General features: G+C 43.7%; 1 protein-coding gene and 1 long non-coding RNA gene across 2 annotated transcripts in view; one reads left to right on the top strand and one right to left on the bottom strand.

Annotated features, from left to right (window-relative positions):
* Positions 1-1,382, bottom strand: part of LOC308398016 — a 30,924-nt gene extending 29,542 nt beyond the window's left edge. The window contains exon 1 of the long non-coding RNA XR_013971886.1: positions 1,163-1,382. This is a non-coding gene — a long non-coding RNA (uncharacterized lncRNA). The remainder of the gene's footprint in view (positions 1-1,162) is intronic.
* Positions 1-24,613, top strand: part of LOC308398014 (CUB and sushi domain-containing protein 1-like) — a gene marked incomplete at its 5' end in the record, with an annotated part of 495,403 nt that overhangs the window by 413,047 nt on the left and 57,743 nt on the right. The window contains 13 exons of the mRNA XM_080884378.1: positions 7,910-8,026; positions 8,161-8,274; positions 10,028-10,123; positions 10,268-10,471; positions 11,416-11,540; positions 11,652-11,748; positions 12,614-12,718; positions 17,330-17,448; positions 17,764-17,833; positions 18,378-18,494; positions 19,003-19,212; positions 21,172-21,360; positions 21,793-21,970. Of these exons, the coding sequence (XP_080740504.1) occupies positions 7,910-8,026; positions 8,161-8,274; positions 10,028-10,123; positions 10,268-10,471; positions 11,416-11,540; positions 11,652-11,748; positions 12,614-12,718; positions 17,330-17,448; positions 17,764-17,833; positions 18,378-18,494; positions 19,003-19,212; positions 21,172-21,360; positions 21,793-21,970 (1,741 nt within the window). The remainder of the gene's footprint in view (positions 1-7,909; positions 8,027-8,160; positions 8,275-10,027; positions 10,124-10,267; positions 10,472-11,415; positions 11,541-11,651; positions 11,749-12,613; positions 12,719-17,329; positions 17,449-17,763; positions 17,834-18,377; positions 18,495-19,002; positions 19,213-21,171; positions 21,361-21,792; positions 21,971-24,613) is intronic.

Here is a 24,613-nt window from a genome sequence, read left to right as displayed (position 1 = left end):
TCACTCCTGGAGACTGTCCAGAACAAACAGACTTTGATCTGTTGACCACTGAGCAGTTCCACAGTTCCACTGGGTGTTGAGGGCTTTGCTCAGTGATAGTAATGAGGGCGAGGTGAGTGTTTCCTTTTCACCTTATCCACGGGATTTTTTCCTGCCACTCTGGAGATTGAAAGAAAAGTACACTTGATAAGAAATAAAAAAATAAAAGAGCACCAAAATATAGACATTCCTGCACTTGGTTGCGAGTATAAACCTTCTAAACCTTTAAATGGCTCGCAACATTTAAACTTTGTGCACATTGTACGCATATTTTTTATGCGTACAATGTGCACAATGTGCAATATATGAGTACAACAACATGTCACTGAACAAAAACTCACTGTTCTGTACTCTAAATGATGGCTATGTTTATCTTTGTCTATATTTATTTATATTATATAAGGTCATGACACCGTGTGAGAATTTTATCCATTAAGCAGATTTCCAGTCTGTTATGGAACCAACACAAACAAGCAAACATCCTATAATGAATGGACAGTTTCCAGTTAACAGTATTTAAATGTGCTGTTAACTAATGAACCATCCTAAAATATGATTCTGTGAGCCAAGTAATGGCATAGCTCCACTGTAAGTCTTACCTAGCAGAATCTGAATGTCCTCAGGGAGTAATTTATTTCATAGTGCCTAGGACTGCCTTTTATATACATTTTGGAACAGTGATTACTCTCAAGACTAGGGATGGGTATCGTTTAGGTTTTATCCGATACCGGTGCCAAATCGGTACTTTTGAAACGGTGCCGGTGCTCAAACGGTGCTCAAACCGGTGCTTAAAGAATGGAGAACACAAAATTGGTCCAAAAACCTCTCATGTTCAGCTGTTTTTTGTAAAAATATAACAATGTTAGCCTTTTCTGCAGCTATGGGGCATATATGGTATCACTCTTGGCTGGAAGCAGTGCTTAAACAATGGAAAAAACACAAACTTTGTCCTAAACCTCTCATGTTTAACTGTTTTCCACTTTTTCTTTGGTCATTTTAGCCTTTTTAGCCAGGGTGAAGGGAGTATCTGCCATCAAACAAGAAGACAGCAGCATGTAGCTATGATGATGTTTGCTAGTTCACCTTACATGCATTAATGTAATAACGTGGTTAGCCTACTCACGCAGAGAAGAACGGCTGCTGCTGCCATCATCATCCGTCATCATTTCTGCTACACTGGCAGGGCTAGGGGCCAGGACTCTCCTCTTCGTGTTTTTGGGGGATGTTGCATAACAGGCAACCCACCCGCAGTAGATGTGCTCGGTGTGAGGTCTCGCAGCAAGCTATCAAATACGGCGCATTTCTGGGCTTTTAAAAAAAAACGCTATGCGTCGCCAGGTTTTTAATCGGATTTGAGGTGTTACCTCCTTTGACAGTATCACAGTATCAGCTTAAAGCACTTGTTGCAGGCTGCTGAGTTTGCATATTGTAACGTTCACAAGAACCAGACGGTTGGGGTCTCAGTTTGTCCGTTTATTTGGCACATAAGCCAGCGGGTTGTTAACTCAGGGGGAAGCGCTCTCGAACTACACCTCTCTTCAGCCTGGCACACACACAGAACAACCAGGTCCCCCCCACCCCTTCCTGTACACCACAACCAAACATGAATCTTAAAGGAACAACAACAGTGTGCAGAGATCACCAACATGTCACTGTACAATAACACTTAACCATCGTTACACTGCCCCCCCAGCAATAAGTTCCTCGTCCCCGAGGGAACGACACAGTCTCTGAGGCGGGGTGGTAGCCTACGTTCCCTCCTTGACCTCCTGAGCCCCTGAGGTGGACGCGGAGCTTCGGGGCTTTGGGGTGGAGAGTCCGAGGGAGGGGAACGCAGCCCCGGTCGGGGGTCCCTCTGAGCAGGGTCACGGACGCTCTGTACACGTCCCTCAGGAAAGGAGGGGAGGGACTGCCCTCTGTAGGGGGCCATCCGGTCTCTGTGCAGCGCTACTATCCTCCCCCTAGGAGGCAACTGCACCCTGTAAACAACCTCCCCTACTCGCTCTAGGACGCTGCAAGGCCCCACCCAGCTGCTATCCAGTTTAGGACACCGTCCCTTCTTCCTCTTTGGGCTGTAGACCCACACCAGCTCCCCAGCATGGAAGTGCCTCCCCTTAGTGGTGATGTCGTAATTCCTCTTTTGGCGCAGGCCTGCCTTCGCCAGCTGCTCTCGGGCGTAGGAATGTGCAGAATCCAGCCGGTCCTGCAGCTTCCTTGCGTAGTCCCGGCCCGGTGGTGCCTCTGGCGCGTCCGGGGGCTTCCCAAAAGCCAACTCTGCAGGAGTTCTCAGCTCTCTCCCTAACATGAGCAGGGCAGGCGTACATTGGGTGGAGTCCTGTACTGCCGACCTGTAGGCCATGAGGGTAAGGGGAAGATGGTAATCCCAGTCCCGTTGGTGTTCTGAGGTAAGGATGGCTAGCTGCTGGGCCAGCGTCCTGTTAAACCTTTCCACCAGCCCATCGCTTTGGGGGTGAAGTGGGGTGGTGCGGGTTTTCTTAGTCCCAAGGCGTTCACACATGGCAGCAAATACCTTGGACTCAAAGTTACGCCCCTGGTCACTGTGGAGGGTCTCTGCTGTTCCAAAGCGGCTGAACATCCCCTCCACTAATACATCAGCGACCGTCTCAGCCTCCTGATCTGGGATGGCGTATGCTTCCGGCCACTTGGTAAAATAGTCCATGGCCACAAGAACATAGCGGTTTCCTCTGTCTGTGCGAGGAAATGGGCCCATGACGTCCACAGCTACTCGCTCCATTGGGGCTCCTGCTGGTTGCTGCTGAAGCTGAGCCCGGGACTGGTCCTGTGGCCCTTTGTGTGAGGAACATGCATCACAGCTGCGGCAAAAGTCCTCCACGTCCCTCTGCTGTTGACCCCAGTAATAGCCCTGGCGGAGGCGGCGGAGAGTCTTGGAGACCCCAAAGTGGCCGGAGCCAGTGCTCCCATGGCAGGCTTCCAGCACAGCTGACCTCAGCGACCTTGGCACCACAACCTGCCACCTCTCCTCCCCCGTGGCAGGATCCTTCCAGGCACGCTCCAACACCCCCTCCTTCAGCCTGAGAGCTGCAAACTTGGCCCATAGCCCCCTGGTACAGATGGAAAACCCAGTGACCTCATCCCAAAGGGGTTGCTCCCCCTTCTCCAGCCACTGCAGGACCGGCAGCAGGTCCGTGTCTTGTTCCTGCCGTGCCCTCCACTCCGCTGCATCCACCATCAGAAGAGCCCTGCAGGCGAGCTGTGCTGCTCCGTCTATTGTCGTGAGTTCCCGCTCTATTTCCTCTCGCTTCTCACAGTAACGGCAGCCAGCTGCAGCACATGGGGGACGAGAGAGGGCGTCTGCGTTAGAATGGTGCGTCCCTGCTCTGTGCTCCACAGTGAAATTGAAGGCTTGGAGCTCCTCCAGCCAGCGAGCCACCTGTCCCTCTGGCTCCCTGAAAGACATCAGCCACTGAAGGGCAGCATGATCAGTTCTGATAACAAATGCTGTGCCGCACAGGTAGTACTTAAAGTGTCTCACCCCCGCCACCACAGCCAACAGCTCTCGTCGTGTGACACAGTAGCGCCGCTCACTCCTGTTCAGGACCCGGCTGAAGTACGCCACCACCTTCTCCCCTTCCGGCCCAACCTGCGACAACACCGCTCCCAGCCCCACATTACTTGCGTCAGTGTCCAGGACAAAAGGCAGGGCGGGGTCAGGGGGGGCAAGGACTGGAGACTCTGTCAGCGATCTGCGGAGGGTGTCGAACGCCTGCTGACAGTCCCGGGTCCAGATGAAGTCACGGTCCTTCTGCAGCAGGTGGAAGAGTGGTGCGGCTATGGAGGAAAAGCCCTTCACAAACCTCCTGTAATAAGACGCCAGTCCTAGGAAGCTTTTGAGCTGTTTCTGGTCTGCTGGTGTGGGCCACTCGGTAATGGTGTGAATTTTTTCCTCCAACGTGCTGATGCCCTCACGACCCAGTTTGTGGCCCAGAAACTCCACCTCCCTCCTCATGAAGTGGCACTTGTCGGGGTGCAGCTTCAGGCCTGCAGCTGCCACCCTCTCCAACACTTGTCTCAGGGCATCCAGGGCAGCATCAAAGGAGCTCCCGTGCACTAGAAGGTCATCCAGGTAAACCAGACACCGTTGCCGTGGGACGCCAGCCAGCACACTGTCCATAAGCCTCTCGAAGGTCGCAGGAGCATTGCAAAGACCAAAGCTCAGGACTTTGAACTGCCATAGTCCCCTGTTAGTGCAGAAGGCTGTCTTCGGTCTGGATTCCGGGGACAGTGGCACCTGCCAGTAGCCACTCCGCAGGTCCAGGGTGGAGAACCAGGAGGACCCGGCTACTAAGTCGAGAGACTCATCAATCCTGGGAAGGGGGTAAGAGTCCTTCTTCGTCACTTTGTTGAGTGGTCTGTAGTCCACACAGAAACGCATCCTAGGACTTTTTTTCTTAGGCACCATCACCACCGCGGAGGCCCACGGGCAATCAGATGGCTCTATGATGCCCGCCTTCATCATTTCACACAACTCTCTGTCCGCAGCCTCCTGATGAGCCAGGGGCAGGCGGCGTGGGCGCACTTTAATAGGCTGGGCATCCCCGGTCTCAATGACGTGCTCTACCAAGTGTGTCAAGCCAACATCACTTTCTTTCAGGGCAAAAATGTCACTAAACTCTTTTAGTACCTGCCATAGACTCTCTTGCTGCTGTGGAGTCAGCCCCTCACAGTTCTTTGACCAGATACTCCTCACTGCTAAGAGCCTCTCCTCCTCCTCCTCCGCTCGCTGTTCTGCTGGCGGGTCTGCAGCGGTCTCTGCGGTGGAGGTGGACGCCGCGGCAGATGCTGTGCAGACCGGGGGAGGAATAAGCGGCACCTTCTTCCCATCAGGGGTTACGAGGAAGCCTTTGCCTAAGTCCAGTACACCGCCAATGGCTCGTAAAAAATCCAGCCCAAGGATGCAGGCGTCCTGCACGTCAGCCACCCAGGCAGCATAAGACACACCGAGGTCCCCCACCTTGAACTGGAACACTCCCCTCCCTCTCATTGGGGCCAGATCACCGGTCACAGTCTTAAGTTGCACAGCAGCTCCGGTTGGGACAATATCGGGTCGGACCAGCGTTGCATTGGACCCCGTGTCCAGCAGGGCCGTACAGGACATCCCCGCGATCGTCACTGGAACATGGCAAAAGCCGCCAACCTGGGTCCAGCCCACAGCGATGGCCGCACCGGGTGGAGGTGGCGGTGGTGTGGGGATGTCGTTCTCCCAGGCCCGTGTACTCCCGCCTACACGGGCCCGTGGGCGTTTCCCTGAACCGCTGCAAGCTTGGGGCACTGCCTGATGAGGTGTCCGGGTTGTCCACATCCCCAGCAGCTCTGTGGTCGGCGGTGTGGGCCAGCCCGAGGGGAAGGCGACTGCAGCGAAGCCGCCTGCACCAAACTGCACAAGCCCGCTGGCGTCTCCATCTGTTCCACAGGTGCTGACACAGCCCTCACCACGTGTGCGTCATCAGCGCCCCCAGAGGATCCTGCAAGCATCTCCCTCTCCAACGCTAGCTCCAGGGCTGCACTGAGTGTGGCTGGCCGAGCAAGCTGAGTTTGCATACGGAGCTCTTTAGGGCTCAGGGCCTGCAGGAACTGGTCCCGAGCTAACTCCGCTTGCACTGATGGTGGCATGCTGTCATACGCCCTCCGGCAAAGGCACTCGATTTCATGGGCCAAAATGCGGAGGGGCTCGCCTGGCAATCTGCGTCTGTTGTGGAACTCCGACCTCAGCAGCACTGGTTGGTTATACTGCCCGAAGCGCCTCTGAAGTGCTCCGACCAGAGCATTATAATCTCCCCTCTGCTCCTCGGTCAGCAGCAGCAGGCATGCAGCTGCATCCTCACACAGACACAAAGCCAGTTGGAGAGCTTTATGTTCCTCAGACCAGCCAGCTGCGACAGCTAACAGCTCGAACTGTGCGATAAACACTTCCCATGGCGTCTTGCCGCTGAACTTAGGCGTTTTTATATTCGCTGCAGCTTGCTGGGCGCCGCCATGTTTGTTTACATCACGTGACGGCGCGCCAAGCGAGGTCGACTCCTTCCCGCCGGAATCGCGGCCGCTGTGCGAACAGTTCCCGAGCCTAGTCAAACCTGGAGAAAATCCAGCCTCGGCAGACAGCCGCAGCGCCGTTTCCCTCACTCCATGGGCGGGCGAGCGCGGACGAACCTCCCTCTCCTCCGTCTCCTTCTTAATCTTGCCCGGCAACATCCTCGTCTCGTAACGGCAAGCGTCGCCAGCAACAGGGTGTCGGGCGTTCTGGGGTTCTTTTTTCTTTCTTCACTTCTGACACCAATGTAACGTTCACAAGAACCAGACGGTTGGGGTCTCAGTTTGTCCGTTTATTTGGCACATAAGCCAGCGGGTTGTTAACTCAGGGGGAAGCGCTCTCGAACTACACCTCTCTTCAGCCTGGCACACACACAGAACAACCAGGTCCCCCCCACCCCTTCCTGTACACCACAACCAAACATGAATCTTAAAGGAACAACAACAGTGTGCAGAGATCACCAACATGTCACTGTACAATAACACTTAACCATCGTTACAATATTTTGCTATGAAGTACAGCCAGACTTTTAACCGCTTCGCCTTGGGCATTTTTAATCTGTAGCTCTGCTTTAACAGAACTTACGTACCTGGCCCCGCCTACTATCCTCGGAAACGTAAAATGATTGGCTAGAATCTAAAGTGTATCACAGCTCAGGAAAAAAAAGCACCGAAATAAAGCACCGAAATGTGCGCTGCTTTTCGGTCTGGTTACTACCGTTTATGTCAGAACCGGTGCCATCATGGCACCGGACACCGGTACCCATCCCTACTCAAGACAATAAGATTCAAAAACATTTATCACACTTGAATTGATAAATATTATGTAGTTCTGCATTACATTTACATGTTTGATCTAACGTCGTTGTAGAGGTTCTAGGAGTCTTAATCAACCTTGATTAAGACTCCTACTAAAATCATTTTACAAAGTAGCAGGTGGAGCTTATGCAGAAATATTATGGAGAGCATCGCAAACACATTTGTTTGGATATATAGTTAATACCAAATGTTAGCAGACTGCTGTGAGCCTGAAGGGCTCAACTTCATTAATGCAAGTGAGCAAGGGGTTACTGCTGCACTGATCAAATGTTCTGTGAGACAGGATTTCAGACCTGAATCATCGCTATGAATATGACCACCACCGTATCATATTACATACCAATGCCAAGTCCTGCATACTAAGTTGCATCTGTGTCTTTTTAACATCAAATTAATTAATATTGGGGACAGCATGTTGGTGTAGTACTTAGCACTGTCACCTTACAGCAAAAAGGCTCCCGGTTTAAACCTCTCAGTCAGATTCTGTGCCGAGTTTGTAAGTTCTCATGTGCCTCCGTGGACTTCCTCCTGCTCTTTGCATGTTAGTTTAGCGGGTGACTCTAGCTGTATGTCGTTGTCTGTTTCTCTGTGTTGACCTTGTGATTGATTGGTGACCTGTTTGGGCTAAACAACAGGTTGGATGAATAATTAGTATTGGGTTGGTATTCTACGTCCTTTCGGTATCTACTGTTCTTTAATAATACGGTTTTTATATGTCCAAGAACTGCAGCTACGTGCACACTTTTAATTGTGCAGTAGTATCTCCACAATTTGCAACAATCAAAATTTGTGTGCATCAGTGTGAGTTCATTTAATTTAGAATACCCTGGTTTTGTGTACTTTGGTATGCATATTTTCAAATAATGTGTTTATTTACTACTTTATAAAACATGTGGCTATTGTGCTGTAGTTGTAAAATATCTAAATAACATTCTAAAATCTATTAAATGAAAAGCTTCTAATAATCACCTTCTGTGCACAGCGCCATGCGGAGGACAGTACGGTGGATCTGAAGGGGTCGTTTTGTCTCCAAACTATCCTTTAAACTACACGACAAAACAGACTTGCTCCTATTACATCACAGTGTCGCCTCAGTTCGGTAAGTGCATAATTACAAAACTGCTTACAGTCAGTCTTGTAATCAAAGCACAGAAGACTTGTTCAAATTTTGAAATAATCATTTGTCCCAATTTGTTTTTATTTGTCTGTTTTTTTTGTTTTTTTTTTGTCCAGTGGTGTTTGGTCAGTTTGCTGTCTTCCAAACAGCAATGAATGACTCAGTGGAACTGTTTGATGGACCCAATGACAACGCCCGATTGCTCAGCTCCCTGGCTGGTTCACATTCAGGTGAGTCTGTTGATCAACTCTAGTGCCAGAAACAGCCAGACGCAGCCTGAGGAATGCAGTTTTTATATTTTTAATATTATATTGTCATCAAAGAAACTGTTATTTTATTGTTTTTTCACTTATATATGCATGATATTATACTTTTGAAAAGCTGCCCCACCTACAATTTTCCTTTTTTTCCTTTTTTTTGCACTGTTGAGCTGTTTTCGAAAGAGAAAAATAATGAAATCTTCTGTAAGAAAGCAGCTCTGGGGGGCTGTAGAACACAGCACCAGTGGTCGTTATCACAATTTATTTGACAGTGATGTATTTGGTGAAAATCCATTACGGGTTATCTTTACAAGAGGAAATCAGCAGTGGAAAGCGTCTCACTGGGGCCATACAACATACAGTAGCACTGATACTCCTTAACAGAATTCTCCATGGGTTTTCTTATCTTCCAACTTTGAGTCACCCCAGCTTGCCAATGTTTTGAGTCTTTACACAGTAATACAGATGGATGGAAATAGAAAGATATGACTAATTTGATCTAGATGAAAGGATATTAATAATAATTTGTTAAATAAATAAAAAAAAAAAAAAGATTAACATCGTTGCTGGTAAAGTGCGAAGGCATCGCCTCAGAGTTTAACTTTTGTGTGAATTTCGTGTGTTATGGCCTGGAGGCACGCTGCAGGGGAATCCCCTTAGAAGTGACGTTTAGTTCCTTTATGTCAAAATCATAACTTTCAGAATATTTTCTTTCTTGTGTTTATTCTTTTTCTCCCCCACTTTTGCTACCTCCTTTTGTTTGTAGAATTATAAGGGAAGAAAATGACTGTGTTTAGTAAACAATGTAACTACAACTACGAGTAAAGTTCCTTATAATAGTGGAGTGGTTTAAAGTTTGATAAAAAGACAAACGAGCTTACATTTTTGCTTTTTTGTGCTCATAGATCAGTGAGACTTATGTGTGTTGACTGGATGTAGCTGCCTTTTTTCTGATAAATACAACCCGTCTAATTTAATTGGTAATGGTATATATAGAATGAATGACTCATACCTTGAAGTTCATTTGGGTTTTTTGCGTTGAGGTTTTTTTTTTTTTTTTTTTTTTGGCTGAAAACGAATGAAACATACCACGCTTTACAAAATAATGTTATCCGCATCATTACCCGTTACTCACGCACGCATTCACATGTGCACACACACGCATACACAAGAAAAAAGGGGGCAAACAGCTTTGTAGCACATTGTTCCACCTAACTGACTGATTTCCCTGACTCACAAACATATTAACTCACATACACACATACCAGACTTACACATACGCACACACATCCTGATCCCCGTGCTGCTAATGATGGTTCTAAATGTCAGCCACACCAGGCCATGTTTTACCCATTTATCACTGTTACTTCATTTGCCTGCGTATGTGTGTGCATATAAATCTCTGTTTGTGTATGCCTGCTGAGATGGTGTGTGCACGTGTGTGTGCGTCTTTGTTTTGCATTTTAATTCTTGTGAGGCACATATTTTACCAAAAAGCGAAAAAGAATGAAAAACCCTGCTTATTGCTGAGTTATGAATGGAAGCTGGTACTCTTAAATATATAGGCACTTAACATATACTTAAATGCACAGTGAATGTTTGTGGAACTGAGAGTCTGTATCTTTGTAGCACATGTAGGTTTAAAAAGGATCTGTATGTTGTTGCTGTTGTCTTCATTTTGAAATCATTGTGATGTATGTGTTTTGTTTTGTTTTTTTCTCAGGAGAGACGCTGCCATTGGCAACTTCCAATCAAATCATGCTCCGGTTCAATGCTAAAAGTGGCCAATCAGCTAGAGGCTTTCACTTTGTCTACCAAGGTAATTCTCTCTGTGTTTGACATGTGTTCACTTAAACACAATAACATATGTTCAATTCAAGATTAACTTCAAAGTCTCCCTGCTCATATGTTTATATCCCGTCTTTCCTCATCTTGAATCATGTCATTCCTCTCATTATTGTAGCTGTCCCTCGGACCAGTGACAGCCAGTGCAGTTCAGTACCTGAGCCTCGGTATGGCAGGCGGATTAGTTCAGAGTTCTCAGTGGGCTCTGTGGTTCGGTTTGAGTGCAATCCAGGATATCTATTAAAGGGATCCAATGCGATTCGGTGCCAGGCGGTACCAGGTGCCCTTGCGCAGTGGAACACAACAACACCAACTTGTATAGGTAAGACTAAAAATTGTCTTAAGCATCAAAAAAGTCCCCAGTTGTTTATAATTTTGGATAACTGTGCAAAGGACCCCAAAGGCCACACGTAGTTTGACTTTAACCATCAGACAGACTGACAGCAAAACAATATCTCTTTCAAATCAATGATCCAGTTTTATCTTCCAGTAAGAATGAGATCACATTTGAAACACAACAAAGGAGATAACAATAGATAACCAAAGGGAGATATATCTGTTTTCCCTGGCATGACTGTAAACATTGCCAACTGTCATTTTGAGAGCCAGGGTGAGAGTCATCAGTATGACTGCTTGATGTCACCCAGCAAGCAGGACCTTAGATCCCTGAACAGGTCTGTGCAGACTTGAGTATTATTAAGTATTAATGCAAAATCTGGATAAGCGAAAGACTGAAGGACTACCTGAAAAAAAACCCCAGAAAAAATTAATAAAACAACTTAACAGCTGTCCTCTGAAACAAACAGCAGCATTAAGCCTAAGCTCTTCACCATCAATGTCATACTCGTTGGCATGCAGTGCATTCTGGGATACTTCGCTGATGACATTTAAAATCCCCAGAGAGCACTGATGAAAACGCAGATGAAAAAAGGCCTTGAGTAATTAGTCCTTTCTGTGAAGCATCTTGTACTAGTTAATGAGAGTAATGATTGAAGTTTAATTCTAAAACTAAATGCATCCATGTGAACTCTAGGGTTCCTGTTGAAAGCTGTGTTTTTTGTAAAAAGCCTCAACTTTCACCTCAGTTTATGCCATAAAAGGTGTTTGTTTTCCTATTTTTCCTGTCTGGCTCGCTGTTGTTATAATTTGAAGACCATATTGTGTTTTTTTAGGAACGAAGAGCCATATTCCAATATCCTGCCCCATCTGTTGGCATTTAGTTATAATGTTTTGCCAAGAATTGTGGATTTTATGTCTTCATTCTAGTTCCCTGCAGTGGTAATTTGACTGAACGTCGCGGGACAATACTGTCTCCTGGCTATCCTGAACCCTACCCAAACAGTCTCAATTGTCTGTGGAGGATTCATGTCAGTGAAGGGGCTGGGATTCAGGTACAGATATATATACACTTAAATATAAATGCATAGTCTACTGGATATACACTAATTTTGGAGGAAGCTGTTGGCTGTTGTGTTCATTTATTATCATTGTTGGCTATTTAGATCCAAGTAATGACATTTGCTACTGAGCACAACTGGGACTCTCTGGAGATCTACGATGGAGGAGACATGACAGCTCCCAAATTAGGGTCATTTTCTGGTAAGACAGCATGCTCACACATGCACCTAAATGCATTAAGTTATGCACAGACACACATGCAAACAATGTCCTATGATGGATGAGAGATGACAGCTTCTAAACTATGGATACACACACACACAAACACACAAGATCTATGATGAATTAGATATGGCAGCTCTTAAACTATAGATACACACACATATGGCATACACCGGAGAGCTGTGATGGATGAGTTGTAATACCAAAAATATGATATATATCTTAAATAAAGAATAAATCTTTTTAAGACACAGAATTCTTCCAATTCTAAGCAGTCAGTAAGAAGAGTGTCACCATGAGACTGAAGGTGGAGGAAAAGGAAAATAAAAAAGGGATAGAAAGAAGACAGGCAGGGATAAAGAATGATCTAACCTTTTATGATTTCCCTGCAGAGTTTCCCCTGTGACCTGCCCCAAGCACATACCTGTCACACAGCTATCACACATAAAACATGTTGCCCATAGGGCAACGCACACACCCACCCACACACAACTGACTGCGCCCTTCTAAGGAAGGCACACCGGGGAGCTACCCACTATAACCACAGTGATCTGGTGTTGACCACTGAGCAGCTTCACTGGGCATATAAGGCCGCTTCACATAAGGACACTAAAATGCTAGCTATCCATGGAGGGTGAGGGGTTGTTCACCTTCTCTGCACATAATTTCCCAGCTGGTCCTGGGATTTAAATAAGACTTATAGTCTAAGTCTTGCTGAAAAAGAGGCACCATTACGTAGAAAGGGGTTCCTTCCTGTATATCTAATATTATATTCCTCAAACTTTAATGCTTTTTCTAATCATTCACCTGGTCTATGATATCTTTATTTTTTGTGTTTTTTCAGGGACAACAGCTCCTGCTCTCCTCAACTCAACATCCAATCAGCTCCTTCTTCACTTTCAAAGTGACATCAGTGTGGTGGCAGCAGGCTTTCACCTAGAATACAAAAGTAAGGGAACATTGTTAAGATTCATACTAGGATAGCACGATGCAATGCTAGATTCATTGGCTGGAAAGAACATACTCGTTGATGCACAAAAACCAAGAATTGAATCGATTTTGGGTCTCTTCTTTCAAGAATCTACAAATGCACACAGACAACAATACAGCCAGAACTTTAACATTAAATAGCAAGAGTCAGTGACCTGAACTGTTACTGCCTGAGAGCATGCACACATACTGAGACCCATACTGGAGCACACACGCAGAATGCTCACCTGGAGGGACTTAACAGAATCAAGTAGACTTAGACACACACTCACTTGCGTGCACATACACACACAAATATGTAGATGGACAAAGGTATAGACACAGATATTAACATCATGCTTTTACACACCCGTCAGAGCATGGTTGTGCTTTTTAGTCCTTTGTAGTTGTTTTAACTTAGAATCACTTCTAGATCAATGAACATGTCCCCTTTTGTAAATATGTATGGGGGTTTCAGTGTTTGTGTGAATACGTGCATTTCTCTGTGTGTGTAGCGAGTGCACATATTTGAGCCTCCGTTGTCTGTGTTTTGCTACGCTCTGAATTCCTTGTGATGGCATGTTGATGCACACAAACTAGCAAGATTGGTCACTTTTAGGGGTGCTATATTGCTTCTGTGTGTACACACACACACATCTTGCCTAGTGTGGTAGACCGCAGCCTCTATGGATCTTGTGCTCAGAGTTGTGTGCTGCCATGATTAGTGCCTCTGTGCTGTCTTTCAGTCCAGCTTTGTCCAGCCACTGGTAGAATTTCTGGATGTCAGCCACTTCATCTATCTGCTGGTGGTACATACCGTGCAGGGGCCTGTCCTTCCATGATGGTTCCTCCTCTTCCTCCTCTTTCTTGAGTTTCTGCTGCCTGAGGAATTCACTGAGCACGGAGTCGGTTGGAGCCATCCTCCTGATGTATTCATGGACGTTGGCTGTCTCATTCTGGACTGTGGTGCTGACACTCACCAGTCCCCGGCCTCCTTCGTTCCGCTTAGCATATAGCTTCAGGGTGCTGGACTCGGGGTGAACCCCTCCATGCATGATCAGGAGCTTCCTGGTCTTGATGTCACTGGCTTCTATCGCCTCCTTTGGCCAGCTTATTACCCCAGCAGGGTACCTGATCACCAGCAGGGCGTAGGTGTTGATAGCCCGGATCTTGTTCTTACCGTTCAGCTGACTCCTCAGGACTTGCCTGACCCTCTGCAGCTACTTGGTGGTTGCAGCTTTCCTAGCAGCCTCTTCATGGTTCCAATTTGCCTGTGGGATCCCCAGGTGCTTGTAACTGTCCTCTATGTCTGCAATGTTGCCTTCTGTTAGCTCGGCCGCTATGATGCCTGACAGAAGCGTCCATGTGGTACTAAGGCAGGTTATTGGTCGGTAGTTGGATGGGAGCGGTCCCTTTGGGGGTCCTTGAAGATCAGGTCTGTCTGGCCTTCAGTTAGCCATTCCGGGTGTCTCTCGTCAACTAGCAGCTGGTTCATCTGTGCTGCCAGACACTCATGGAGTGCAGTCAGCTTCTTCAGCCAGTAGGTGTGAACCATGTCAGGGCCTGGTGCTGTCCAATTCTTCATACTGGAGACCCTTTCTTGGATGTCTCCCACTGTGATGGTTACTGGACTCTGTTCAGGGAGGTTGCTGTGGTCTGCTCTTAGATCCACTAGCCACTGAGCATTGTTGTTACGGGTCGTGTCCTTCTCCCATCAGGGAGAAGTATTGCTCCGTCTCCAGCCTTGGTGATGCTGTTCTCATATTGTTCCCCTGCCACTGAGAGTACACCTTGGCTCATTCTGTGGAGAACAACTGGTTCATTCTCCTGCCTTCTATCTCTCTGTTGTACATCTTCAATCAGCTGGCCAAGGCTGTGAGTCTTTGCTTAGCAGTTTCCAAGGCTTCGGGTATGGACCTTAATCTCTGCATCTTTTCAACTTGGCTGTTAATAATGGATACACAGAGATTGTTGAGGCGTGGCTCAGGGGAGGGTAGAGAAGGAAAAGGGAGGAGTCAGACGATAAATGATAGGTAAGGTTAGAATGAAAGGCTAAGGGAAAAAAGTGAAGGACACAAATCTTCACTGTTGTCCATATTCTTATGACCATGTGTCCTTGTAGCATTTCTGTCTTCTCAAGTAATGTTTTCAAATATATGCCAAATACCAACACAGTACATGATATTTAATTTTGTTTACTGGAAAGAAATCTTTTTGTTCTTTTCATGGAACCCAGTTCCTTCCCAGAGCACCTTAAAAAATATCTTGCAGGTTTCACACTAGAGTTTTACTTATCTTAAAATGATTGTCAGCTCTTCATTATGTAGCAGACGTTTGCCTTCCAGAGAGGTTCTGTACAGGAGACCCCAACACAAAGTAGGCTTTTAACTTTTTTATTAAACAAAGTTTTCCGGAGATGAGTCAACTTACCTGTTCAAAAGGTGATCAGAATAGATGCATCAAAATTATTATTTGACCACGGTTGATACTTCGATTTGATCCTTCTTTTAAACACTATTTTTTTTAAAAACTTGCAAGACATTAAAAGACTAAACTCTTACTGATGATTTCAACTTTATGATCTTCAAATTCACAATCAAAACTCAAATGATAGAACTATTTCTGCAACAATATCTCTTATTCGCCCATCTTTCACTGCACCGTCTTCTGATTTCCCAAGAGGCAATCTCAGTAACAGAAACTTTTATCTGGAGTTCCAACAACAAACCATGAGTATTTGATTCGTTTGTTACATATTGCTAATTAGCAGGTTACTTTAAATACTTTAAATGGATGTATCTGGATGGGTAAAGTTGCTGACATCTTAGCACTCTCCCCTTTTGTCCAAATATGATCACCTCTGTGTGTGTACAACATGATGACAGTCATAGCACCTCAATCAACACCTCACAACCTTCACAAACACTGTTATGGAAGCTATCTTTTGCATATTTTCCATGTATTTACTCTGGGTTTTCTATAGGAAGAAAGATATCAAACATTCATGAGTAAAAAAATGTCAGTGTGGGAGCGTGTATAAGTGGGCAGAAAACATCTCCTGAAGACGTGAATTTTGTAATTATATTTTCATAATTTTAGGCAGACTAGAGGGTGTTTCATCTGAAGGGCAGAAAGAGGGATCTTTTTCCCTTGCCTGTCCTCACATAAACTGGAACAAAAGTATTGTAAATCCAGTCAGTTAGACTTAAATGCTGACACTGTCTAGTCGTAGTCTAGTGGCCCTAGTGGAGTGGTTTGTGGTGCTGTCAGCATTTCACAGGGCATTACTGCTCCCTCATTCCCGGGGAAAAACAGTGCGCTCGCACACAGAGAGAGAAAGATGGTCAGCCAAATGGAATACTTTCATTGATCAGTTGTCATGACAGCCCGCTGATTCTCTGCATAATAATACACTGTGTGTGTATGCGTGTGTGTAGAGTCTCCCGCAGCTTTTTCACTTTTGGTCCATCTAAAAAAAAAAAAAAGAAGTACCCTTCAGTCCTTCTTCAAGCACTTTTTCATGTACAAGTCGCCCATGCGCACACACTCACAAATGTCATTCAGTGAATCTCGGCCACCTGGATGCGTGTGCATGTATGTGTGTGTATGTGTGTGTAAGCTCAGTGGGCTTGCAACGTTTTGCTGGTAGGAAGGTAGATAATGAACCAAGAAGTCCACACACACACACACACACACACACACACACACACACACACACACACACACACACACACACACACACACACACGCACGCACACATACAAACATTCACCCCTCTGTCTCCTCTTCTTTTGCTCTCTATCCCTCTCCCACCCCTTTGTTGCCATGGTAACCGCTCTGGGGCAGGCTCCTGCGGAAGTTTCCTCAAATGTCTGCACTGACACACACGCACACACACGCACACACACACACAGATACACTCCTACCGATGCTATTTGATAAGGGCCTGCTGCTGTCAAACTTATTAAGGATGTGTTTAACCTTTATTGTGTTGGGAATACATAACCAAAAGTCATTGTGTTACCTTCACATATTTTTAAGCACGTCTCAGAAGCTGCTGTCGACATCGAAAAAGTTCAGGCTTTATCATTGTACTAGCTGTCAATTCTAAAATGAGCTTTTGTGTATGACAAAAAGACATTAGAGCTTTTGTGACTTAATCTTGTGAATTATATATCCATCAAATTAATCTCTATAATTATAAAAAGCCAACCTGCTCAGACACACTATTTTGGGGTAAACAAACAACTTATAAACTTGGGTAAACTTGTGTGTTTGTTGTGATGTTGTTTTATAATCAGTTTGTTCATGTCAAGATAAAGGTCACATACAGGTGAATGAGGAAGACAGGAAAGGCTTCCTGGAGATACTGCAGTTGAAGCTTAGCAGAGAGCACAGGGAAAATAAAACGATTTTAGTTGGCCATAAGATGAACGACTATAAGGACAAACATTGATTTTCCATGTCTGCGTAAAACTTTTAGAACTGATGACAACATGTGTGTCTGTGTGCTCAAGTCCAAAACACATGAATGGACCCAGAGAGCGAGAAGACGAAATAACAGTTTTGTTCATTTCATTGATTGTTACAGCGGTTGGACTTACCACTTGTCCAGAACCAATGATCCCAGCTAATGGAATTAAAACTGGAGACAGATATATGGTCAATGAGGTGGTGGCATTCAGTTGTGAACCTGGTTACACTCTGCAGGTAATGAACACACTCACACAAACTGACCATTAGACAAATGTTCAAAAATATTTTTACCCTGGTGTCATATAGTAGGTCATGGGTTCTCATGTATTTATTTAGGAGTATTAAAACATTAGATGCTTATTAAATATGAATTTTCCGGTTTTGAAAAATGCGATTGTTATGCCTTTGCTTCCACTTCCTTTAAAAAAAACTTTTTTTTTCTTTTTACAAAAAAAGGAAAAAGAATACAGTTACCTGGTGAAGATATATCAGCATTCCTTACACTTACATATTTTTTAACAAGTTTAACCACTGTGTGATTACTTTCAGGGTCACTCTCACATTTCCTGCATGCCCGGGACAGTGCGTCGATGGAACTACCCACCCCCTCTATGCATAGGTAACGCGCTCAAATGCAAATACACTGCACCACTGGCTAAATTGTGTTACGAGTGAGCGATTCAGTTTGGAAGAAAATATGTCCTACTGGTGTATCAAAGTGACATAAGTACTCAGGCACACTGGATATGTTTACTTATGTGTGTGTGTGTATGTGTGTGTGTGTTATTTGTACCCTTTATGCAATAGTGTTGTGTAACCTTGATGTTTGCATGGAGACTTAAATAATTCAGTCCTTGGTAAAAGATCTCAGAAGCCAGTTCCAGTTAAACTCGACTTGACATGTCAGGACCAGCTTTCCAGACCTGCTTTACCTATTTCTGTAAGAGATATTTGCATCAACCCTTTTATGTCCAAAAATGTCTATAGAAAAGGATGCCATAACAAGGCTCTTACTTAAAAAGATATGTATTATTCACCACTGCGGCTGATGAATTTACAGAATTTTGTGAACAACACATCACTTGAACTTCACTGTCGAAGCAGTGATCTTTAAACTACGTTGTTCAGTGTTAACAGTGTGTTTGTTTTTCCTGTGGTTTCAGCTCGTTGTGGTGGGGTGCTGACTGAAATGAGTGGTGTCATCCTTAGTCCAGGTTTCCCTGGCAACTACCCCGGCAACCTGGACTGCACCTGGCAAATCACCCTGCCAACTGGATATGGTAAGTAGTATGGATGTAAGAGCATTCCTAAAAAATAGGTGTCACTTTCAGTACATCTGCTGGCTAAGTTGTTTGTAGCACAGAATATGCAGCAGATTTATATCTATATATTTGTTTGCTATGTGCTGGTAAATACAGGAACTGGAAATTTTAGGGGGACGTAGTATTTATTATTTTGTGTGTATGATATACATTTGCAAAAAGTGTAATAGATTATGTAAATAAAAAAAAGAAAACCTGGGCAATAAATGTACAGTTGTATTTTTGATGCAAGTTATTATGTACAAAAAACACAATAAAATAGTCAAAAAATATTGCAGTGAAAATAGACAAAAAATATTTCAAACCATGTAAACGTACTGCACTCGATTAGTAAACGTGCACCATGTGTGTATGCTGTGTGCACATTATGCAAGTAAAGTAAAGCTCTTCTTAGTATTGAAATAATGTACTATCAGGTCTTTTATATAGTCGTTTATAGCATGTGTCTTTATAATTTGCATTACAGGAGCTCATATTCAGTTCCAAAACTTCTCTTCAGAAGACAACCATGACTTCCTAGAAGTCAGGGCTGGTCCACAGCACAGCTCATCCCTTATTGGTCAGTTTACTGGCTCACAGCTCCCACCCCCTTTACTGAGCACTACCCACCTGACGATCATCCACTTCTACAGTGACCACTCAGAGAACCGGCCAGGATTCAAACTGACCTATCAGGGTGAGTTGATGGGTGGTTTTTCTCTTTTTAGATCTCTTTTGTTTGTTTGTTTTGGTTTGGGTTTTTTTTAGTCAATACAGTCTTTACAGATATCAGACCCTGAATTATTATTGCAGGCATCTACAGTCCCTCAAGGGTCACTATGATAACAGACCTGTGTTGAAATGAGTCCCATTGTTTAGTTTGTCCAAATTTATTCAATGCAATGATTCATAAAAATGGTCTGCTCAAATGCTCTGAATAAATTAATATCCCAAACCTAGTAGCCACAGTGCAAAGCTTTCACAACTCCAAGAAAGAAAGTATTGCTATGAGGTTTTGAGCTTTGATCCATGAATGAGTCATGCTAAAGACTTAAAAACCTCATGGCTTTCCTCTCATCATTAAAAATGATGGATTGTTAGTAAGCCCCTGTGAGAGACTGGCATCTTGTCCAGCAGGCTTTACTTGTAGCCCTAAGTGCTTCACTTCAAAGACACAAGAGATGCACTGTGGGCCTATATGCCAGCATAACTAGAACAAGGCTTATTCAATTTCAAATAAGCAAACTCAAAATCATGTGCGCATGAATGTGAGTTCCCTTTTTTCCTCCGATTTGGAAGTCCTCTAGCACTGCAGTCAGTATCACTGTTATCCCGCTGTTGTTTGTAGAGGATGCAGACAAGCCTCCTCACGTGGAGTTGCACCAGATGCTTTTTTTAACAGTTCTTTGATGAGAAGATGCAATGCAGACAGAGGTCCACAACACCACCTCCAACCTCGGTGCATGCTTTCTCAATATTACGTACACACTCTGGTTTTGTATTCAAGGGCATAACATGTTTACAGTTAAAAAGGCTTAATAGCTGCAAGCAAATTATTAAAAGCTGAGTTGGATAAGCACTCTATGCCAAAAAAATCAGTGTGAATACATACACACACATTTCAACTCAAATGTCGCTTATAAAAGCTTAAGGGAGTTCTTATTCCAGTTTTAGGTTTTGGCACGCTGACATTGCTGCACCTTTTAAGTACACTTTTGTACATAGAAAGTTTAAATGTTGCCCTGGGAATCTGCTGGAACCACATTCTTGGCTGTAGTTTCATTGCTGCGAGTAATACTCCTTCCAAGTGCACATCTTTTGGCCTTCATTTTCCACAATCACCATAGTTCTTTATTACCTCCATGAATTTCTGTGGTGTCATATCCTTTCATATTCACTCATCTCATTGTTGCTCTCTTATGAGAGATCTGCGTCTATCACATCTTTCTGTCTCTTCTGTTCTATTTCTGCAATGATCTGTTAACCTTATTAGCTTTTGTTTAGCTAGGATCAGCTGTATTATTTGTTGCATGTCCTGCTTGGACTTGAGGTCTTGCACTGTGAACATCCCGCCCCTCAAATGCATGTTAAGCCATTCTTTCCTACCTTGTACAGCCTGCTGCTACCAGCATAGACCACACCCAAGAGCATTTTGCACAATCTGCATTGTGGATGCTGTCTAGTGCAGCAGACACAATTTGTATTGACCAGGTGCTGAATGCTTGTTCTAGTGTTTTTAGGTGCTGCCTTTCTCTCTAGCCTTTTGTAACAATTGGGATTCCGATATCAGCCACCTCTGCTCTCTGTCAGCGGCACATTTAATGAAGGAGCTTGACTTGCCATGACACTCACGCAGAGTGAGAACTGCCCTAAATATACCTGTGGTACTGACATTTCCTCAGGCAAGTGCTAGCATGCCGTGTATACCTTTGCCCGATAACTGTGTAGGAGGAGATCACATCTATTGATGTTGCTGCATTAGCTATTACTTGTTGTCTCTGTGGGTCAGAGATTCTTTTCAGTTTATCTCAAATCCATTACCGGTAGACAGAAAATTTTAAAAATGTAAGAAACTTGGAAAAATAAATGACTTTTTTCTTCCCCAGCTTCACATATCTCTACCTACCTCACATATATCTCTTATCTCTATCTGTAGGCTACCAACTTCAAAACTGCCATGATCCATTTCCTTTTGCAAACGGTGACATCATCAACAATGATTACAGCGCTGGGCAATCTATAACTTTTCAGTGCTACCCTGGTTATGTTTTGATTGGACACACAGTGCTAACATGCCTGCATGGTATCAACCGGAAGTGGAACCACCCATTTCCACGATGTGAGGGTAAGAATAAGTCATAGCTTCTTGATATATTAGTATTTTGGAAAATATAAATACTTTTAAATTGGTTTTAAAAATAAAGATGTATTTAAAATGTGGAGGTCGTATAGTAGAAAGTTTATTTCATGCTGTTACACCCTTACCAAACAAGCAGTTGCAATTTCTAATGTAGACATTTAGAAAATGAAAAATTTTTTTCTTTCACCGGTATCACAAGTTGACATTGTAAACAATTAATTAGTAAGTCACTTATGTCACTTGGAACATTTACTGGATAAATTATTTGTAAAATTATTATTCTGTCACTTCTGTCGCTTCTTGTTCCAGACTATTAATTACATTCCTCAGTGTTTGGTGTTCAGCAGTCATTCTTGACTTCAGTTTTTTAGCATTTTAGAAAAAGTGAAAATTATGTTATAATTCTGCTTTTTACAGCTCCTTGTGGCTATAATGTCACAGCTGAAAATGGGACCATCTACTCACCTCAGTACCCAAATGAATATCCAAACTCCCAAGATTGCAGCTGGCTCATCACTGTTCCCCACGGACATGGAGTTTATATAAATTTTACCTTACTGCAGACAGAACCCGTCACCGATTACATTGCTGTCTGGTAAGTCTGGGTACAGTTATGGCTTAATATTCATAAAAACACACGCAGACATATACTACACACGCAGAAATGAAGAAGTGTTATTTAATGTCTCATGCATGCAGGGATTGAATCGTTGATGGGTAAGTCTTGAGTGTAGTTTCACTCTGTCTACTCTCTGCACATTAATGAGAATACACCAAAAATGTATCAACTTTTACTAAGATTATGCATTCAGTTGTCTGTCTCACACACATTCACACATTCTCCTCATATTTTAGGGCTATATATTGAATTTTATCCCTGGTATTGATCATCTTTTATTCATTTTTACTTTTCTATTTTCTCTAACGTTAATTATACATAAACTTTATCGTATATGTTCATATGCAGAGACCATACACTATAACCTAGATAATAAAGTACATACGCACACATACACTGTGCTATGTAATGCATACGCAGACTCTTCAGCAGTAATAATAGGATTCAGTGTGGAGGTAAGTGTAATACGGGGTGTATGAGAGCAATGCATTTACAATGGGACCACTGACCAATTCAATCTAACTCAGTACCAAGGCCATACGCAGACTCAGAGAGGGCTCGGGAACTCTGGAAGTAATCATGAGATTCAGTTGGGAGTGGGAAATGTAATGAAAAGAGTGGCAGAGCTGGGTTCACAAATCTAACAAGACTCAGCTGGATCTGAAGCGCCTGGGTCAAGAGAAAATTTCACCTAATATGCATTAATTTTCCTGAATAATAACAGTAGATTTAAACAGTAGATTTATGAGGAAGGAAATTAAGATCCAGCAGATTTTGGTTTTAGCTATACTTGGTGCTTAGGTGAGGTCAGGCTTTACATTTCAGGCTCTAGAGTCAAGCTCTAGGGAGCAAGCATCAGAAATGTAGGCGGTGGGAAAGTAATACATTTACAGTGGGTGACTACTCGCTTTCAATCTCGCCAGCTAAAAGAACCATGGATTCTGCTATGGAGAGGCGTTATGTTGAATTATTTTGCAGTTGCAAATTGATTTCAGTGATTTATGTGTTTTTGGGACATTTCACAGGGAACAAAATTATAAAATCACATTCATAGATTGTAGGGAACCAAAAGAACTCGGTTATTTGAGATTAGTTCACACATAATAGCTCAATGTAGCTATATCTCAGACACATGAATATATTTGGAAGTGACCTGGGGCTAACACTGAGGAGCACAGTGCTTTTCTCATACCCAGTGGGATGCTATCTACCTTCCAGGGTCTTAGACAGCTTAAGAGCACCTAATCCAAAGGTCTACTGCATTATATGCATGTAAATAGAGTCTACTGGCATTAATACTTATCACTTCAAACATCCTCTTATAAAAATGTTTCTTCCTTAATATTCTTTTTGACTTTTCGACTTACCCAGACAAAAACGAATATGCTTTTCATGTGGAAAATTGAAGCGATTTAACAGGAACAGTGGGTTTTACAGTGAATTACCAGACTACATTAAATTTACTATATGAACTCAGGCCTGCTGAATTTTTTTCTTTAATGATGGAGTTTGTATTTGAAATACTTTTAATTATATGCATCAGCGGTGAACTGTTAATAAAACAGGATAACTGACGTTATCTAATTGAACTCATAAGAGCATAAGATCGCAGCCACAGGTTTTATAATGATTTGGGACTACTTGGATGCTCTAATTCAGTCGGATAGAAAGTGGAATAAGACGATGTTTGTGCTGCTGAAAACGGGTCACACTAAATATGAAAAAACAAACTTGCTCTCAGTTTAAAAGAAATTACTGTACTGAAAATGAAAGGGCTTTCAAAAAATGTCCTTTTTTACGTAGTAAATAGTACAGTATAAATGCTAATGAAATGGCCAAAATTGGACTTGGGAGTGGTGCATTCACAGAACCTTTCTTTGATTCAGACTGAGCAACAAATTGCTGCCGTTAGTAGAAGCTCACAATCACCAGTTGCATTTATAGTTAAGTCAGAGATCTACCTGTTACGCACGAAAACCCCCAGAATGCACTTGCACTGATGTGATCGTTAATTACTACTGGCTGCTCTTTGCAGTCACGCTGATTTCCTTTTCCCCTGTTTTGGCCTGTCATTACTCAAACTTGTTACAAATGTCTTTTGAATGCTCTTTATCTTGGTGTGTTTGCATCATATCGCAGTGATCCGTGTTTGCTGGTTTCTGTCCTGTACACCCCTGGGGTTTATGTGACAGCAGCTGCATCCAGATGTCAGGGACTAAAGCCAAACAGCCTCTGTGGTCTTCCACTTGTTGTGTTTGGCTGTATGCCAAATACCACTGCTAACAGTGGGCATCAGATCTAACATCAGAGCAACACAGTACAGTAGTTAATGGTGCTGGACACTCAATAAAAAAAGCAGTATTTCTTTATATACTTTAAACAAAATAATACTGGCAATATTTTATGCATTTTAGATGCTTTGTGTCACATTCAATATATCCCTGTGGTGGATGAGAATGAAATTTAGAATAATGTCGGTAAATAATTCAGATTTTATTCTCAGCTCAGAATAATAATTATACATTATCAGCATTCAATCAATATCAATGCAATATTTTGATATGCTCGGGGGGGAAAGTGGATTCTGAAATGTTATAACGTCTGAAATGTTATAAACTG

This window comes from Rhamphochromis sp. 'chilingali' (assembly GCF_963969265.1).
Source record: "Rhamphochromis sp. 'chilingali' genome assembly, chromosome: 6".
NCBI classification, from domain to species: domain Eukaryota; kingdom Metazoa; phylum Chordata; class Actinopteri; order Cichliformes; family Cichlidae; genus Rhamphochromis; species Rhamphochromis sp. 'chilingali'.
This window is presented reverse-complemented; position numbering and strand designations above follow the sequence as displayed.